The following is a 20,913-nucleotide window of genomic DNA, read 5'->3' on the forward strand; positions in this document are numbered from 1 at the left end:
TATCCTACAATATTCAGTGATCGTTGTCGCGGTTGAAATCGCAAATTGTAAATATTAAAGTCTTTATGTTGTATAGCTCCCTCTTAAGGTCAAGATATTAATTTAGCTTTAAAACTATGTTTCTTGACTAAAATCGACTGATTTTGCTATTCCCATTTGGAAATTATATATCACAACTGCATATTCAGAGCTTTTCATGGTCGCAGCTACCATTGGATGGCCATATAAACTATTTGAAAATTTACCGGCAATTTTTCTCGAAAGCAGAAGTGTTTTAGGGGCTAATTTTTCTAGTGCTCATGAAAGATCTTAGGGCATCCAAATATATCAACGATTTAAAGAATCGCTATCCGGTCATTTTCAAAATTTCCCAAAACTTTGTATGACCTTTCAAATTTTGAATTTTTAAAAACAAAATATGAAAATTAAAAAATTTAAATAATTAGAATTTTATAGAATTTAAAAAAAGAAATTAAAAAAAAATGTATTAAATTATATATAAAAAGTTAATGAAATAAAACAAAATCTGTGATCTTTTTTAAAACTCCCAAATAGTACTCCCAAAACATACTTTTCCAAAGTAACCTAAAAATAGTTAAAATATTTCTATTATACCCTGCATCAAAGATTTCTTGGTTTTTTATTGGTTGACAGCTCTTCACGTGACCAGAAAAATTTCAACCAGTTTGATATTTTAATATCAACATAGGAAGACTAAGGTCAGTAGGTCAAATGAAACCAAGGTCGAATTTCTGAAATTAAACTGGTTTTTAGCCATGAAATCACAATTTTTAAACATGTGATAGTATTACTAAAGAAAGATGATCCAATTACATTTTGGGGCTAGTACATGTAGGTCAAGATCATAGTCATCATTAAATTATAGGCTTTAAGTTTCATCCTGATATGTCAAGAATAATTTCATCCATTTCCGATACTGAATTCAGCGCAGAGGCATATCTCCTCTGTTTGTTTTTATGGACCAGAAACCCATCCATTTTAAACTCAGATATATGTACAGGGCTAGTACTCTACAGTCAACTGAGGATGCACAAACATAATAATTTGCAGTCACACATTTATTGAAAGCCACAAATTCTGCTTGGATAAGGAAATTTTCATTTATTTCCATGACATTCCAAAAATGCTGCTTGTAGTCCGCAATTAAATCAAAAATGAAATTAAAGAGCAGAAAACAATCCATTACATATGTTGTGAGTATGCAGTGAATGTGCTGTATTCATGATACAGGCTGTTAGGGAAGGAACTAGCCACTAGGCCACTGGTATTTATATTTCAGCAGGGTTTCCAAGGAAAACCTAAAAACAGCTAGTTTACTTTACTCTCCATAATATTCTCTTTAGGTTGCTGCATTATGTGAAGGAGGGTTCATTGATTAGATGTATTATACAAAGGCAGTAGGCACTATGTAGTAGATGTATATATATTCTCTCATTTCTCTGTACATTAATGTTCAAAATGAGGACAAGTGCATGCCTTGTATGATACAGTCACTATCACTACATGCGGTACGTGATCATTGTGGAGTGTATTCTATACACATGGCTATAGCTCTCGATTTGCAGCACTATCGCAGTTGTAACGTATGGGCATATCAAAATCACGATTTCACCAGAATTATAAGGGCAAATTCAAAATGATGAACATGAAAATAGAAAATAGGAATTTTCAGCCAAAATCAGGAAGGTGGAAGGTCCTCAATACTGTTTATGAACAACCGATAACCTTTTCATTTATCTTGTCCTTTTAATTCTGCCTCTATAGATTTATAGCCCTATCTCTCTCTCTGTTTCACTGGCCTACATTCTTTCATTGATTTCATATCTTTTGTTTTCTTTCATACTAGATGGATGAGGAGACTGCTCTCACAGTTCACCGAGCTACAGGAGACCATAATTACAACCAGCAACCTTTTGACATGTCAGAGTCTGCTGACCCTATCATTGATGTCACATGATCATGACAAAATGATCCAAAGACTATTACGGTAGTCTATAAACATGTTTATATATCTCTTTCATGATAGCTCAATCAAGAAAATTTGTCATGCCTGTAAACATGTATGTATCTTGCATAGCCAATGAACTGAGTAGATTTGGGGGTCATGAGGTCCAAGGTCATGGGGCTCATTATGGATGCAAAAGTAGCTTGTGAACGCATTCTCATAGGAACTGATGGATGAATTACTATCAAACTCAGGACATGTTTGCATCTTGCAAAGCCAATAAACTGATTAGATTTTAGGGTCATACATGTATATGAAAAATAGCTTGTACTAATTACGATATTCTGAGAACCTGTTCATGGATTACAATCAAACTTGAATTTTAATGTTTTGGTTTGTAAAATTGCTCTATTGCAGAGGCATCATTTTCGACTGCACGTAGTCGAAGGTCCATCTAGTTTGTAAATGCCCCTTTACACCTCTATATAAATGCCCATATCAATATGGGTAACTTTTTTCCATCGACAAATGTCTGTAGGTTCCGTGATCAATCTTGGGAACAAAGGTTTGAAAGTGTTTTTGTGTTCCCTGATGAATACCAAACAATTTTGACTTAGGCTGCCCCCTTGAAAACCCCAGGCATTTTCGTGAGGGGTCATCAAAGGTCATAAAGGGTAGAAATTCAAATATATTCCAATTGTGTCGATATGCATTTCAAATTACTCGTCTGGTCATGAGGATTCAATAATTGTGTAGTTTGTTATACCTCCGACCTTAAATGAGGGCGCTATGGTCAAGAAGGTCAATGCACTTTGGACTGGTGGTCAAATTCACCAACACAGTTAACATTGTCCGATTCTAATGATTTTAGTGTCTAATTGTATGTTTCTGACATTCAACTATACAACTCTCAAAATTAAAAGTTACTACCTTGACCATGTACATTCAAAATGGCTGCCGTTTCGGTGACTAACATTTAATAACTTCTTATCCATGGGTTTGAGGGAAATGTCAAGGTTATGGCAACCACTTTCGATTTTAAAAGTTGCTTAGTTGAATTTGTTATGTCAGAAACATATTATTGGACACTAAAATCATTAGAATCAGACAATGTAAACTGTGTTGGTGAATTCGACCACAAGTCTAAAGTGCATTAACCTTTTTTACCCTAGCTCCCTCATTAAGGTCGGATGTATAACAAACTATACATTTTTGTAATCCTTATGACCAGACGAGTGATTTGCTATGAAATTTGATAAGGTGAACTGTGTTGGTGAATTTGACCACCAGTCAAAAGTGTGTTGACCTTTCAACGTTTTTGACCATAGCGCCCTCATTTAAGGTCGAGGGTACAGTATAGCAAACTATACATTTTTTTAATCCTCATGACCAGACAAGTAATTTGATATGCATATCGACACGATTGGAATATATTTGAATTTCTACCCTGTATGACCTTTGTTGACCCCTCACGAAAATGCCTGGGATTTTCAAGGGGGCAGCCGAAGTCAAAATTGGTATTCATCAGGGAACACGAAAACACTTCCAAACCTTTGTTCCCCGAGATTGGTCACGGGACCTACAGGCTGGTCTCCTACTAGTGCCTCTTTCCAGGTGAAAAAGTGCCCCATTTTCACCTCTGATAATTACCCTTTGTACTTCGACACGTGCTCCTTTTCTTTTCTAATACATGTAAGTGCCTTGTCCCTTTCGATAAGTGTCCCCTTTTCCTCTCATCATTTAATGTGTCCCTAAAACAGACGGGCAAAGAGCAATTTCTCCCAAAGCTTGCTCGCTTGTATTTACAAATGATATAATTTTGTTACTCGCTTAAGGTCTTTTCAGTCTTCCGTTATGAGAATGTGCTTATAACCACATCAGAATTGGGTTTTTACCTCTTTGTATTATAATTATTTTTTTCACTGTGACCTCAAAAATCTTAAAAATTTTCCTCGCTTGAAAATTAATATTCAGACCATCAAACCCAACTGCAAAGTATGATGCTTAAGCAAATATCTTGTATAATAATAATTACATTTATAGGACGCTTAATACAGGCATTTCTAAGCGCACAGGTGGTGTTGTTTAACTCAGTTATAACTCAACATGTTCAATACAATGAATTAAAATATTACTATAAATACAATACAATTCAGTTGAGTGGAATTAACTACTTGTGTGCGCCTACTATAACTGATTAAAACTGATGTACAAAGAGCAAAAAATATTAAAATCATTCCTCATAATGTAGTCACAATGTTGGGGTATGTACCAATGTCTAAAATATTGTATTTTCGCTTTGAGAATATAAGGTGCCCTTTTTTGATGGTGTCCCCCCACTTTGGAAGTCGCTTTGCTGCCCCTGCTTCAGATCATTCTATTTTTCCTTCTGGGGCTCTGTGTAATTCGAAGTCTTCAATTTTTTAACCTTTTGCATCTTGCTCAGCCTTAGGCCCTTATAACTCATATATGAGTTTCCGTCGCCCGCCCGCATTACAATTTTTCAGCCTTGTTTGTGATCGAAAATCAGAAAATAATTTAATGATATACTTTCATACTACCCCGGTAATAGGTCATCCCTCATTCACATTCAAACCTTTTCATCCACCATCCTTTCATCTATCTATCTCTCTCCCTGATTGGTTTCAATGTTCACCAGATGCAGTCAAGCTAGGTGACTATATGAATATTAGTTTGTTTCTTCTAATTTGCATGGAATGCTACATAGAATGCAGTACCGGTAATGCATTTACACATTAAAACCTGGTTAGTTAGCCAGTGGGTATCAATCTCACAACAGGTCTGCTGGGCTGCCTTTGCTAGGAATTGTGTTAGAACCGCAACCCTACAGTATCAACTTCACGTTTGAACGCTATACAGGGATGCCAGTTAGAATTGATCAGAGGGCCTGAAAACACCTAGAATGAGCTATTTTGTACACAAAAATCCTCAACTATGGCCTGAAAATAAATCGGCAGGGCCTGAATTCAGGCTTTTGCCTGTAAACTGGCATCCCTGGCTATAAGTTCGTGCATGCATATCACTGTACACCGTCCGTATTATACAGACTATATTCAAGATTGAATGTAGCTACCGGTAATAGAAATTAATATGCTGTTGAATACACATTTCTTTAAAAAGTCTTACCAAATAATGCCCTGCATGGTTGTGTTTTTTTGTAATGCATGAAGCACACGCGGTACGTGTTATAATAGTTTGACATGTCAAGTTGCAGAATTTGGCATCGATGCAAGGCACTGGAATAAGGCTTCGCAAACAATTCTCGTCTGTTTGGGTACAGGATGATGGCAATACCATCCTGCTGTGTAGATGATGAAGGAACTTTTCTCCCTATCTACGAAAATTGCGGCCAGTGACATGCAGCACTACAATCATGATTCGTGCATATAACAAAGGTTTGGCAAAAACTGCAGCATTTACTAGATTTTTCTTCCGCTGTACAGTTTCGGTCCTTTTCTTGTATTATTTGAGACCATGCTGTGTCTGGGACTCCGGGACTTCCTCAGCTGGGTGACACAAACTGAATTGTCTCAACTCGAACACAACAGAACTACAACTTGTTATTGATTTATTATCATTTTCTAATTTTGTTATAGATCATATCTTGATACCATGTACCATTGTTCAATGAATTCATCATGCACTAACCTACCATATTTACTTCTAAAACAAAAGCCCCAGAATATCAAAATTTGAGAAAGAATAAAGAAATTGGAAAAATAAAAGCAACCATTTATTTATGGATGCAACACAAGATGTTATAAGTATGTGTTCATGTATGCTGTGTATCATGTATATCTTGGAACTAGTAGTACTTACAATTTTTTTTGAATTATTGTAGAAAGGTTTGTCACATTTGTTACTATTAAAGTACTGTTCTATTTGGAATATATCATGTATATGTGTGGGTTATTTGTTCAGTATTTGATGTTCGTATTAAAGGGCCTTGGTAACATTGTTCAGATGAGGGAAAGTGGTGCTAAGGTAGTGACTTCAATGCTAGATGTAAATTTAAAGAAAATATGAAAGTTTAAGTGAAAACGGACCATTATTAATGATATAAATTGGGGAAAACTGATCTAATCGACTCCTTAATTCTCTGAACTATATTAATACAATTTAATTGCATTTTACAAATTTAATTACGAATTTGCTCTATATACCATTCCAGACATTTAAGTGCCGACAGATTTTTTAAAGCCTGTCTTATGTCCTTTTTTCATGAAAAAAAAACGGTTGGGAAAATTCAAAAATGAATTTACTGTTAACATGATGTAAAGTCCTCGTAGCAAAAATGAAATACCCCCTTGCTTGGATGGAGGTATTGGGAGGCTGCCAAGAACCCCTGATCCCAAAGTCAACAATGTGGGGGGAGGGGGGGGGGGGGGAGGAGAGAGAGAGAGAGAGATGGGAGAGACAGACGGAGAACTAGGGAAGGGAGAGATACTGAAGGAGGCAGCCTGAAAGAAACAGAGTCGGAGAGAGAGAGAGAGAGGAGGGGGGAGGAGGAGGAGGAGACAAGCAGAGAGAGAGAGAGAGAGAGAGGTGGGAGAGACAGTGAACTAGGGAAGGGAGAAGGGGGCAGCCTGAAAGAAAAAGAGTCCGAGGGAGGGAGAGAGACGGAAAGTAGCGCGAACGCTACGTTTGGAAAACAGTTGATCAGCTGGGTTAGGCCTCCTCTGCAACAAGCAAAGAAGGGGGTATTTCAATATCCGACTTCATGGCCATTTACTCGGGTTTGCGGTTTGATCAGTTAGAGGGTGTTGCACAGTGACACTTTCAAAGAAAACCATATATATCTTTGTGGTTTGAGAATTTTTTTGTTGATTTTTTGCATGTTAAAGGGTTAGTACAGTAGAAGGAATATAATAAGTAATGTTTCATTCGAAAATTATGCAATTTTTTCATCAGCTCTCAACAATGTTACCGAGTCACTTTAATCAGGGAGGTGAAAGAAAGGAGTCGAAACTCTTGTAATTTATTCAAACGCATTTGTGAGTTCTGGCTGTGAAGTCCCATGCTCCGAGCCGCGCTTCCACTGCGGTGAACTTTGGAGGCCAGGTACCAGTTTCACATTTATTACAAAATATTAAATTACCGGCGAAATTTCAGTGCAAATTATAAACTTTATATGGGGATTGTATTGGGAATAGTGCATCAAACAATTTTCCAAATTTAGGACCTCGCCCTTCCTATAATTTGTGTGCCAGAGTTGGTAAAAGAAAAATTAGATCCTGACAAAACCTCAATATTTTAGGAAAATGCAGTAAATTTGTGCATGTTTTAATGTCCCGTTATGTAATCCATGATTTACAATCTTTGATAACTTTTAAGTTCGCTAATGCATGTTTTCGCATTTTTTGGGGTATTTTTGCAGTTGGAAAAAGGATGAAATTACACAATTTTTGTGTTCGCTTGTTCTACTCTTTTACACATTCAACAATGGATGAGACTCGTTCAAAGGGACAGCGAACAGTTGCTGTAGTACTATTTTCTGATGTAGGAATTCTGAATCTTGAAATTTCATGCGCTCTTTTATCCCACCACCTGGTCAACAGTTGCAGATAAGCGCATAACTTTTTGGCGGCTTGGAGAATGGGGTCAAAGGACAGGCTTGATTCCAGTCCTTCTCTATCTCTATCTCTATTAATGAAACTAAGCAAGATATACTAACAATTAATGAGATGTTCATATACATGCATTAAAGGTACTATGTCCCATTTGCAGGCCAAAAATATAAAAAGGTTGAAATAACTTAAGTGATTGCAATCACCTAAGTAAAAGCAATAGGGGGGGGGGGGGTTCATTGAAAAAAACACAGATAAAGGGAGTCTTCAAAATTCTAATACATCCCGCTAAATACGCCCTTGAATACAGGTACGTTGAATATTTTTATGCATCCTGACCCAGTCAAATGGGTAAGTGTTTAGAATACATGTGTTTTATTTCTTTTATACAATTATTATTGTTGATTAAACATATCAATCAATTTTCTTGACAAGAAAGACAGAAATGCTTCATGTTAGTGGATAATAGTGTCATTGTGTACTTGATATTTTCATTCTGATTCATTGTCCCGTTCTAGGAAGTCTACTTTCGCTTGATATATATTTTTTCTTTTTAATTTGCTTGTCTAGCTCTTATCATTTCAAATTCTGCTGTTACAGAAGATAGGTGAGAAAATTGTAGCTGTGATGTCTCGCACAAAATGCACAAAGAATCATAAAAATATACAATTACAGTAATTTATTGCAATCAAGTACTAAACTCATCTTTTATTCAATATTGAAACAAAAAGGCACAATATAGTTTCCTTCACAGCATTAATCTACATTTGCCACTCCATGCAGGCGAGAAATGGGATGACAAACAAATTTGTGTTAATAATTGCCATATGCTCTTGCTAAGTTCCTATGTTAGGAATACTTCGCATGGAGTGGAGATGGTGAACTTTAAATATGGTCAATTAAACACACAAACAAAATACAGCAAATTGGATCAATTATAGCACTCTTAAAGTATAATCATCACTTTGATTATTAGTAAAAAGTGAGAAGTTACCAAAATAATTGGTACAGTGTATACTAGTATTGCAGAGCACTCTTCTTTTTCAGCAATTACAAGAGAGATTTTTGTAAAAGACAGTGGGGCTATTGTTCCCAACTGGTCATCCATGAATCCCAAATTCTAAAGAATCTGAAATTGAGCACTATGGTGACATGTCAAGCAAAATTCATTACCGTTTGGTCATTAACTTTCTGAACAATTGTGCCTAGGTTAACAACTGTGTCAAACAAGAGCAGTGCATCTACTGCACTTTCTATGACTGAAAACTCGTAACAAATGAAATATACCCTCTTTTAAAGCCCCACTTTACTACTTGTAGCTACTTGCTCCCTCTATATAGAAACACTACCTGATCGGTGCCTGTTTTTGAGAGCCGAGTTGATGAGATAGCCACCTGTCAGTGACCTTGCTGTGTGGTCTAATCCCCCTGGCCAAACTAGTAAAGACAGCCTTTAAAGGGGCACGTTCCCGCCAGTGTAGTTATCGCTGCTCTAGTCATCGCCATCTTGGTTCCGAAGATCGACTTCTTACTTGCATACAGCTGTCAATCAAAGTACGCGCATCTTGGCCTGCCTTCGCCAAGCCAGCTGATCGCTGCCGATTGTGACGTGGGTGGAAACAGCAGCCGAATCTTAGAGCCGAACTGCGGTTGGTATTACTTCGGCACATGTATGCGATAATCGGCATTGTGCGGGCATTCGGAACATGCCATCTGCGTAAGAGCCGTATTCTGTTGGTGTAAATAGGCAGCTAGCACCGTCCGCCAGCGGGTACGTATTTTGAACGCCCTCTGGAATACGGGGAACATGCCCCTTTAAATGATACTAAACAATGCCATCAATATATGCCATGACGAGAGATATAATCAATCATACTTGAGCTTCCAAACTTTTACGAGGGGTATTTTTCCTTAAAATACTGTACATGTTTAGAGTCATGAATCACTATTATGAGGTAATATTTTATCTATTAATAATTTGTTTTATTGCTTTCATTTATATATCTTTCCCACATCTAGTCTAAATACAAAAGTTGAGTTCTGGTCATTGCGAAAGAAACTTTGTGGATCAGAAAATGTTGATCATCTAGCATACATGTAAGTATTGGTGTATACTGCAAGGTTCTGGAGTCATCAAAATGATAAGAAATTTGGCCCAGTCTTGGTATAGTTACAAGAACTGTACACAGAAAGATTCACATGAGACTACACGAACATGTGGCATAAAAATACGTCCCAATTTTTATGATGTTACATGCCATATTCAGAATATTTGGTCATTTGTAGAGCTATGCTTTTCAGGGAACATTTTTAATCCGATGTTCTTTGCATAATACAATGATAACGCTCACAAATTATTGTTCACCTCTTCCCAGAACTCAACCTTTTCTTTAATCTTAGAGGAAGAAGGGCCCAAGTTCATCAAAAACATTTCCTTGATAAGAAAATGTGATGGGCATAGGCCTTTCTTTTTCTCATGTATTCAATTCAAATAATGGTTGAAATTAGAAATTTACAACAAAGACTCATTGCATTGAAGACACATACATATACATAAATCAATTATTAAATAATTTAGATAATGAAGTACAAGTGAAAAACACCTATGATGATCAATAACAAATATACATAACTTTGCCTTAGACAATTATAGAGAGTATACGTGTAAGATAATTGTTTCAATATCACTTTATTCACAATTATGGTTAAAGGAATAGTTGAGTATTATTATAGAGAGCGCTACACAAAACAATTATTTTGGTGAGATAATGAATAATGAAAAACTGAGAGTCAAATTTGAAAGAACATAAAATGTCTGAGACAGCTAAAATATCCATAAATATAACCATTCAATAATTTTTAACCAGCCGTTGAAAAACAATGCCAATGTTGGCTTTTTACTTCGGTTATAACACAGCATGACCAGCCGGCCCGCGCATTGATATTATTAATTATTATCTAAGTCGATTAACGGTCACCATATTTTTTTGAAAGTGGATCTAAATTTCACATATTTTTTGGTCCTAAAGGCACTAGAAATGTCATGAATAAGAATAAGAACAATAACCATGCACTTTAAAGGCATTTGCAGACTCAACTATCCCTTTGTTATAGTACATATATTTTTATAGATACTACAAAAAAGAAACAACAGCCCAATATGTGATCCAAAACGTTTAACATGTCGTCTGGGGTCACAAGGGCGTTGACTCCATTTCAAAGTAATATGGATCAATGCCATCAATATACATGATATCGAGTGATGTGTAATGGGTATATAGAATTTTCTTTAATATCTGAACTGTTGAACAAGTTTGAATAATGAATGAAACATAACAAGAAACATGAATGATGGGAAGCAGAAGGAGAAGAAAAAGAAAAGGTGGATAAAGGAAACAATGTTTTATTTTGGGGTGGGGGGGGGGGGATGATGAAGATGACTCAAATGCTTGTCTGGCTAACCTGATCGATATATATATATACCTGTATGGCATTCATTTCAGCACAACCCACAAGAACAATTTGAAACTAGATGGAACTTTGACTGCTCTGTGTGCAGTCGAAAATGATGCCTCCGCCATAGAGCCATTTTACAAACCAAAACAGAAGCAATATTTACAATTCAAGTTTTCATATTTTTTCATATATATATATATATATGAACCTCTGATCTTTTACCTGATGACCCTAAAATCTAATCAGTTTATTGACTCTGCAAGATACATACCGTCACATGTCCTGAGTTTGACAGCAATCCGTTTATTGGTTCTAATGACAATGTGATCACAAGCAACTTTTGCATACATAATGAGTCCTATGACCTTTGACCTCATGACCTCAACATCTGATCAGTTCATTGGCTAAGCAAGATACATACTGTACATGTCTTGAGTTAGATGGTAATCCCTTAAACGGTTCTCCACAATCTATTTTTGCATACATAATGAGCCCTGTGACCTTGTGACCCCAAAATCTAATCGGTTCATTGGTTCTGCAAGATTCATACATGACCCAAGTTTGGCAATCACAAGAATGGGACAGACGGACAACCCAAAAACATGATGCCTCCGGCTACTTTGTAGCTGAGGCATAAAAATCAATATCAGTAGAATGTATTTTATACCATATTTGTAATAGAGTAATCATAATATGCTACATGGCTGCAGTGGAATGTTTTCATAGTAACTTGTAACTAGGCTTGAGGTCTTTGATGCTTTGGATGTGAAAATCCACAATGGGAACTGAAAATGGGTCTTTGCTTGTCAGCTAGATCACCAAAAGGCTGGAATCCCTCATCCTCAAAATTGGTATATAATAAAGTTGAAGCTTTAGAAGCTAAAATTTAACTAAATATTGACACTTTCAAATATTTAAACAACCATATCTCAATAAGTACAGGGCCAATTTGCTGATAGTGACATATTTCCAGTGATTATAAGCAAAATACCACTATTTTCCATGTCTGGATAACATTAAGTTGAACGACCTCTTGATTTTTCTTTAACCTTGAATTTCACTTTGAAGGTTAAGAAATCTTGCAATCACATATATAGAGAATATATATAAGAACATGTTTTTTACATCAATTAAAAAAAAAGAAAATTAGATATGACAAATATTAATGGTTGCTTTCCAGCTTCTCTTTAAATTTGCTCTCAAGTCGATTTTCATTATGGCTTTTCAAATTTGGAAGTACATGTCTACTATATCAGTAATTTCATTCAGAGTAGTATGATACCCATGGTGCATGACATCTGAATTTCCACATATTATACAGGTAATATCACATGAAATATATATGACACTAGGTAGCCAAAGCATATTCATAAAGGACAGGTGTGATAAAATGTGAGTGCTTCTATATCCTGAATAAATTAGGAATGCTCTCATACTTGATAAATGTTGATTATCAGCAAATGAAAATCATTCAAAAAAAAAATTCATATTATTTTTGATTAAGTGATTTGACTTGAATTGATCTGGAACTAAAGTAAAGTTGCCAGGCACAAGCACTAGTTATACTGACAACTGTTAATCTTCAATTAGATTGGATAGGACTAAAACCAGAGTCTGTCCTACTCCTCTGCTTCCAGGTTGGCAAGACTGAAGGGCAGAAAAACATAACCTTCCCCCTTGTAGAACTTGTTTTGAAATTCAATCCTGCGAGTGACAAAGCAGAACAAGAAAAATGCTCACAAAGAATATTGCTCTAAAATAGCAAAAAAGAAGAAGAAACAAATGGCATGAAAAAAACTTAACCATCACCCCGACAAAGTTCTAACATACTTCATAAAACCTCAACTCCTTACTATCATTGCCACTGTCTTCATAAATGGTAGTTTCACCTTTTCAATAATTCTTCTTGACTTAGATAAAATTGTTACAATTAGTTATAACAAAAATTTCTTTGAAAACTGTCTTATTTTCATTTCACTGGTGCAAATATTGAATTTAACAGCCATAAGCCATAACAAAATAATCCTGTGTATGTTTATTTGTGTATGAGCTCTAAAGAAAATCTGATTTTCAGCATGAATTCAAGTCATAATTTCCATGGTCCAATTAACTGTTATACATGGACGAAACCAATGTGCTACTTAATCAACAATTCAAGTATTTTCTCAACAGAATGGCACCGCCAGACTCCCTTCAACTATGAGGCTACATACCAGTGTAATCGCAATGTGTGTAAGAATGCTGATAATCCCTCCATCAAGAGCAGAATAGCTACAGTCATAGCAGCCCAGGCAGCAAACACAAAGAACAAGTTGAATCCTCCCGCTATAGCTGACACATATTCCCAGACACCACTCTTATCAGAAAACATGGAATCCAGAAACCAGCCATTCTTCATCACCATCTTCCATAGTACTTCTGATAGCTCTATGAATACAAACACACACAAATGAATTACAATGAATTTAGTAATAAAGTCCACATAATAAATTTACCATCATTGTCCACATAATTTAAAGCAATTTTTGATGTTGTGTATTCATCTTAACATTGCAAAAGGTTATGTATGCATTTTAGATTTTTCTGATTCAAAAGTTGTTTTGGGGGTCTGGAAATCAACTTTGTAACAAACAACTGATAAATTAAAAATAAAATCAATTTAAATTAAATCAGATTTAAATCATTTATGTACAAGTATGGAGCTGGCAGAAAAAAAAGGTGCTCATGTTTGTTGTTTCTTACTACTATTTAAAGATGCAGATTATACAGATTTCATTCCTATATCCACAATTTGCTTATTGGGCACTGGGCCCTAATTGTTAAAGCAGTCTTGATTTGCCCAAGGGAAATTAACCAAACACAATAAGCTCTAAAAAGAGGTTTTTGAGATGAAGTGTTCTACCTGCATGTGCTAGACTGAGAGCCCATAGACGGAGATAGGATGCTGTATTAGATACACAACCAAGGCAGTATTCAATTGTATGGATGGTTTGCAAGGTAAAGATCTCGCCTAAATCAAACTAGAACAAAAATGAAAAGAAGGATGCATGAAATCTGACATATAATTCTGATTGTCCCAACTTCCTCATCCCACAATCATCTCTTGTGTTCTCTCCCTGTATGTGCCCCTACCCTTTATCTTCCAATTTCTCCTTGACTTCACTTCTTTCCATCTCTCTCTCTCTCTCTCTCTCTCTCTCCCTTCTCCCTCTCTCATATCTCTTCCTTCCTCCCCTCTCTCTCTCTTGTATCTCTCCCTCCCTCCCCCTTTCTTTCTCTCTCTCTATATCTCTCTCTCTCTCTCTCCCCCCTCCCATCTCTCCCCCTCCCTCTCTTTCTCAATCTCTCTATACCTGCGTTTTTCAACTTTTTAGTGGTCACAGTTCTCTTTTGAGAAATAAAAAGTTCTGCACTCTTCAAGTGCCATGTACACATGGCCACATTCATCTCTAGAGTTTGCAAGGGAGCAAAGCGAACAACCATAAAAAATACATAAATAATAATGAGATATGAATTTGTCACTTGAAGACAAATGAGGTAGTCTGTCTGTTTTTTTCAAAGGATCTATGGTGTTGACAGAGAGAGAGAGAGAGAGAGAGAGATGGAAGTAGATAGATATAGAGAAAGAGAGAGGTTGAGAGAGTAGAGAGAGAGATAGAGAGATGCAGAGACTGAGCAAGAGAAAGAGAGGGGGCAGAACAAGAGAGGGGAAGGGAAACAAAGCAAGAGATGTGAGAGAGGGAGAGCGAAAGACATGTAATGGAGAACTATGCATTCAATATTTCCAGCATAAATAGTATAGATATAATGACTGCTATGAGAGGAATAGTTGTTTTAAAGGCTCAAGGGGACGTGGCGTGATAGCAAGATGCAACATCCCCGAGAGTCTATAAAAAACAACTACAGTAAATCTCCGTGTATAAGGCGCACCTGTGTATAAGGCGCACCCCTATTTTGAAGACAAAAAAAAAAAATTAGCGGGAATCCATCAGTTGGACATAAGGATGGACAATCCGAAAACATAATGCCTCCAGCTACTTTGTATATGTGAGGCATAAAAAACAGACAATTTACCTAAGTGACCTCGGGCTTATTAACCTAAAATCTGATCAAATATCATCAAATAATATCTACAAGTTTGAGCCTCGTATCTTTAGTGGTTTTCGAGATATCGCGATGACGAGGTCAATACCTGAAATTTCAAAAGTTGACCTCTGTGACCTTTGACCTAGTTTCTAATCAGATTTTCTTTCTATGGTGATATATACTTCATTAAGTTTGAAGTTTATATCTTAAGTTGTTCATGAGATATCTCGATAACAAGAAAGCAGGACGTACAGACAACCAAGACAACCAGAAATAACCTTTGGTATTATAGGGGAGGCATAACTCATTATACCCAAATAATAACAAATATCAGAACAGAAATGTATGCAAGAGTTTCTTTCATATCACTCCAATCCTAAGACATTACCACTGGCTCCCAGTTCAAAAACGTATTGAATTTAAAATCTTTTTTAATTTAATAATGCTTGTCTTTACACCATAAAGCAATCCCATTACTCACTCCATTTTATATGGATAGACCAGTGATAACAGTTCCATCTATGTGTAGGCTAACAGACTTATTTTGTTTCCTAAACGGTTGTTGCACCTCAAGTTTACATGTGGAAAATTTTGGAACAGAGAGAATTACCTCATTATGTGAAACCTTGTTAAATTGTGCTCTCAATAATAAATGTATTTCAAAAGTATAAAGAATTCAAATTGCATACACAATTTGTTGCTAGCTAGGACAGACATTAGGGCTTGCCCTTCCTAACAACATGTAATATATGCAATTTGCATACTGACTATTCTTAACAGGTAAATGAAATACCAGTATTTCGCATCGAGGCACTTAAGTATAAATTTGGTTACATTATGAAAATGGCCTATTATGGTATGGTATTTCTTCCTATGGGAGAAATAGGGTCAATGAACTCTTGTAGCACATTATAAAGAAGCTCTTAAATAACAAGATACCTGATATAACAAGGTAATTTTAATGGTCACAATTTCCTCGTCATAATGAATATCTCCTGTATATTACCTTTTCCTCTTCATGGAGTGACTCTTCAAATACATCATCATTGAAAGACTGAGATAGACTGGATGTAGAGGGCCGTCCATTGCCTTCAGCAACAACAGCCTGCAAGACCTGAACATCCTCATCATCAACATTCACAGAGTCACTCGTTGGCAATGGCATATAGCCCTGGTAAGAAGGAATTCAGAAATGCAAGTAGTGGATTTGTTGTCAGACTGTGGATCATATGGTTTACGGTTTGAGTCCTGATGCTGCAGTAATGCCCTTTGGTAAGACATTAAAATGCATTTGCCACTCTCTGCCCATGTGTTAAATGGGTACCAGAAATTCTTTGAATGCTGTGAGCACTGAGATCGGTAGCCTACCAGAGCCAGGGTAATATTGAGCACCTTGCCTAGTGGATATCAGCACTATACAAATATCTAATATTATCATCATTATTTTTCCTCCTCTTATCCAATGCCACAGGTATACGGATGACTACAAATTGTCAAGATAAGTGCTTATTAGTGCTTGATGCTTCAAAAAATATATATACTGCCTTTGGTAGTGGAGGAGGTATAACAAATTCTGTATTATAGGATAATTAAAAAAATAGTACTTAAGATGTAGTAATTGTCTGTATGAATAAGAATTTAAACTCTATAGATGCTGTTTGGAAAAGTCCTTCCGTCTTGTTAAATTGATGAATATACTGCTGTTAAATACATCACCTGACATTGTGCTACTGTAGGTAATCAAAGGAATGATCATTCAAGTCTCCCTTTCCTTCACAAGCACAAACATCATCATGATATGAATAAGATAATAAAATAATAATTACCATTTAGTATTCCCTTAACAGTAAAATTATATCAAGTATAAACAGCAAAAGTAACAATTGTAAAGCATAATAATCTAATGCATCCATGCTGACATGAATGAACTTACATTGCTTCTGAGTTTTTCAGCATGTCTGTGTTTGAAGTACTGATAGATGGGGTTTCCTAGTAGCATCCAAGGTACACACACTAAAGACAAAGCCAGTAGAATCATCTGAACCAGTTTCTGAAGGGGTTAGAAAAAAACTACCTCAGATGTTCTCATACTGCAAAATTGGGTGTAGAGTAAATCATAAAAATTCTTTTTAAGTCTTTTGACTACCGGGTTGTTACTTTTCCCTAGGGATGAAAAGATCCTTTTCATTATTTTATTAATAATGAATACAGAAAATGGAATTCATATTCCCCATGAATGAACTCTGCTTCATTCACAGGGAATATGAATCATGTAAAAACACCTTATTTTTGTTCTATTCACCACTTTTCAAGGTATAGACCCTATATTATTGGAACAACAAGACTTACATCTTCGCACATTCTTTATATTGGGAATAGAATAAATGAAAATGAATATAAATAAAGTTTATAAATAAAATCTATGTCTAATTAACAGATGAAGAAAATTATCAAACTGTAATTTAGATTACTTTTTAAACAAATTATCTTTTCTATCTAAAGGTAGTCTTAAACTCTGGTTACAGTGAAAAGTAAAATTCTCAATGAATCCCAAACAATATCCTTTGATGTTAATAGCTAGAAATATAACATATCTGACAAACAAATTCAATATCATATTGTATGCCTTTGAGTTTAAAAAAACAAATACATTAATCAACAAAATCACATTACAATGAGACCAGCTAAATTTCATTGAAGTTCCAGGCCTAGGTTGAAACATAATGGCACGTACAGGGCGAATTCTTAAATGGGAGCATATGACATATTACACAAATGATACATGCTTAACAAGAGCGGATAGACTTTGTAATGAACTACTAGATCCTTGTTATATGATGTAAAAAAAATGAATTTCAAGACTGTTTTGTGTCTTATCGCTGGCAAATAAACCCTAGGTTTAAAGGCTTAGTTTAACGCCCACTTACCGCAACATGCGTCAATGCGCAGTGCTACAAATGTATGGACCAACACACAGTGTATAAAAAGCGCATTAACCTTAACATGCACTGTTGTGCATTGCCTACTTATAAATCGTTGGACAGTGCTGGAAAATATTGTACATGTTTTCATGAAAAAGTATTTGATAATCACTGTATACTAAGATGAATCACATGTGACTGTGTTTGACCAATTATTTGAATAGAATCTATGAGTGAGTTAAATAAATGTTATATATCTCACTTAAGAAATCCAGCCATCTGATTGGTCGAAATTGCAGTCGTAATTTTAGCCACTCCCGTAAAGAAACAAAAAATGCCAACCCTACTGGTATATTTTAGTCCAAGAGTAAAATCCTGGCAAAATTCCAGTTACCGGGAAAATAATAGAATCTTGCTGCGATACCCATTGGTTTACATGTTAAAATGTTCTTGGAGCGAGCATGGATACCATACATTGTGTGTGTGCGAATTGGTTGCTGAATTTTTTAGGTTTTTTAATAAGATGACCGGCGATCTCGATGGTACTACTAAATCCGGCCTAGATTCTACTTATAAAAAATGGCTGAAAAAACTCTTCCTAGACTTCTTCTTGATGATGATCAATCACAAGACTTGATTAATTCTGCTGACAGCAAGAACACCTAAAATTCTGTGAAATTCTCCATAAAAATATTTGAAGACTAGGCTAATTGCAAGTTATCAACACAGACCTCGATAGCTTAAACAAACTTCCAAATTCGGAGCTGGACAACGTAGACCTACTCCAAAAGTTTTACACTGGTGCTATAGACGGAAGAATGGTTCTTTATACATGGAAAAGTCAATGTTAACTATTAGATCTGGATTTCAGCATCATTTCCTCAATTCTAACAATGTCGACCTCATTAAGCATGAAGATTTTTCCAATTCGACAAGAGTTTTTAAGTGTTTTTCAGCAATGCTTAAACAAGAAGTAAAGGGAGTTATGACTCTCAAAACCGCTATCTCAGCAGAAGACATGGACGAAATCCAAGGTTCGCTTGATTTGGATGATCCTGTAGGTCTTCAATTGATGTAATGTTGTATTTATGCAACCGTGGGAGGGAGAATTTGCGTGAAATGACACTCGACAGCTTTGAAATTTGTGAGGAATTAGGGGGAAAATGCTACATAGATCTAGTGTAACTCTCAAAGATACACTCACAAAAAACAACCGTGCAGATAAACTAGAGAAAAGTCGAGGTGGTGTCATAAGATGACTCTTTTTTTTCAGTATAAAAAGTTATGACTGCTTTAATATTCGAGGCATAGTATAGTAATAATGACTGCTTTGAGAGACATAGTTGTTTTTATATGCTCTCGGGGAGGTTACATCGTGCTATAATGGGTATTGCAGCAAGATTTTATTATTTTCCCGGTAACTGGAATTTTGCCGGGATTTTACTCTTGGACTATTACAGAGGTCTGGCATTTTTCGTTTCTTTACGGGAATGGCTAAAATCACGACTGGATTTCGACCAATCAGATGGCTGGATTTCATAAGTGAGGTTTATAATTGTTTTTATACGCTCAAGGGAAGGTTACATTGTGCTGTTGCCCGAGGCGTGCTGAGGGTAATAGCACGATGTAACCTCCCCTTGAGCATATAAAAACAATTATATACCTCACTTAAGACATCCAGCCATCTGATTGGTCGAAATTGCATTCATAAACTTTAACTATTTCTGTAAAATTCCCAGTAACCATAGTTAAAACAGTTCTAAAATCCCAGTAACCATGGTTACCGGGAAATCAGTTCAGTCTCCATGGTTACCCCATAAGTTTACATGTTAAAAAATGGTTTGAGCGATCAAGGATACCGTACGTCTGTGAAGAATTGGTCGGTATTTTCATACAAGACGACAATTCCAAACAAGACAAAAATGGCTAAAGAAACTGTCCCAAGATTTCAACTTATCAAATGCAAGACTCGCTGACAGCAAGAACAACAAAAAAGGTACGTGAAATTATCCATAAACATGTTCGTTTAGTTGCTGAAAATGGAGTACCAGCATAGACGTAGACGAAAATAGATCTAGTTGTCAGGGTGTCTGATCGCGCACCCGATGTTGTGTGCTGTATTCTTCCCATAGAGATTACACGCAATGCAGTCTCTATGCAGTCTACGTGCATTGCGCGACCATGCAAAAAAAGTCAAGTTTTTTTTTTTCAATTCAAGATTCAAACCTTTATCTGTTGTGATCCTGAAGGTGATACTCAATAAGTGAGGTGTCATATGAAAGCGCAGGTTCTTCTCTCTATTCCCCACAGGGCCGGCCCACCCCCAAAATTGTAAAAATATCTTGCTTAGACTAGAATCTAGATCTAGTCTACTCTCAAAGATACACTCATAAAAAACAACCGTGCAGATAAACTAGAGAAAGGCCAAGGTGGTGTCATAAGATGACTCTTTTTTTTCAGTATAAAAAGTTATGACTGCTTTAATATTCGAGGCATAGTATAGTAATAATGACTGCTTTGAGAGACATAGTTGTTTTTATATGCTCTCGGGGAGGTTACATCGTGCTATAATGGGTATTGCAGCAAGATTTTATTATTTTCCCGGTAACTGGAATTTTGCCGGGATTTTACTCTTGGACTATTACAGAGGTCTGGCATTTTTCGTTTCTTTACGGGAATGGCTAAAATCACGACTGGATTTCGACCAATCAGATGGCTGGATTTCATAAGTGAGGTTTATAATTGTTTTTATACGCTCAAGGGAAGGTTACATTGTGCTGTTGCCCGAGGCGTGCTGAGGGTAATAGCACGATGTAACCTCCCCTTGAGCATATAAAAACAATTATATACCTCACTTAAGACATCCAGCCATCTGATTGGTCGAAATTGCATTCATA

The 20,913-nt window shown here is 36.1% G+C and overlaps 2 protein-coding genes across 5 annotated transcripts in view; one reads left to right on the forward strand and one right to left on the reverse strand.

Moving 5' to 3' along the window:
• LOC590017 (KAT8 regulatory NSL complex subunit 2) overlaps nt 1–2,175 on the forward strand; it is a 48,006-nt gene extending 45,831 nt beyond the window's left edge. Inside the window, exon 8 of the mRNA XM_030973113.1 lies at nt 1,868–2,175. Coding sequence (XP_030828973.1) covers nt 1,868–1,978 — 111 coding nt within the window. The 3' untranslated portion in view covers nt 1,979–2,175. The remainder of the gene's footprint in view (nt 1–1,867) is intronic.
• A 9,855-nt stretch (nt 2,176–12,030) lies between these two features.
• LOC586400 (V-type proton ATPase 116 kDa subunit a) overlaps nt 12,031–20,913 on the reverse strand; it is a 98,785-nt gene continuing 89,902 nt past the window's right edge. Inside the window, exons 17-21 of one of the 4 annotated variants that reach the window (XM_030972930.1) lie at nt 17,029–17,145; nt 16,102–16,266; nt 13,912–14,029; nt 13,223–13,436; nt 12,031–12,713 (exon numbers count right to left, since the gene is read on the reverse strand). In XM_030972930.1, coding sequence (XP_030828790.1) covers nt 12,629–12,713; nt 13,223–13,436; nt 13,912–14,029; nt 16,102–16,266; nt 17,029–17,145 — 699 coding nt within the window. In that variant the 3' untranslated portion in view covers nt 12,031–12,628. Of the gene's footprint in view, nt 12,714–13,222; nt 13,437–13,911; nt 14,030–16,101; nt 16,267–17,028; nt 17,166–20,913 lie in introns of those variants that run through there. The other 3 variants (XM_030972931.1, XM_030972933.1, XM_030972932.1) reach the window with 3 other exon arrangements.

Source organism: Strongylocentrotus purpuratus, unplaced genomic scaffold, assembly GCF_000002235.5.
Source record: "Strongylocentrotus purpuratus isolate Spur 01 unplaced genomic scaffold, Spur_5.0 spur5_scaffold_6, whole genome shotgun sequence".
Classification (NCBI taxonomy): domain Eukaryota; kingdom Metazoa; phylum Echinodermata; class Echinoidea; order Camarodonta; family Strongylocentrotidae; genus Strongylocentrotus; species Strongylocentrotus purpuratus.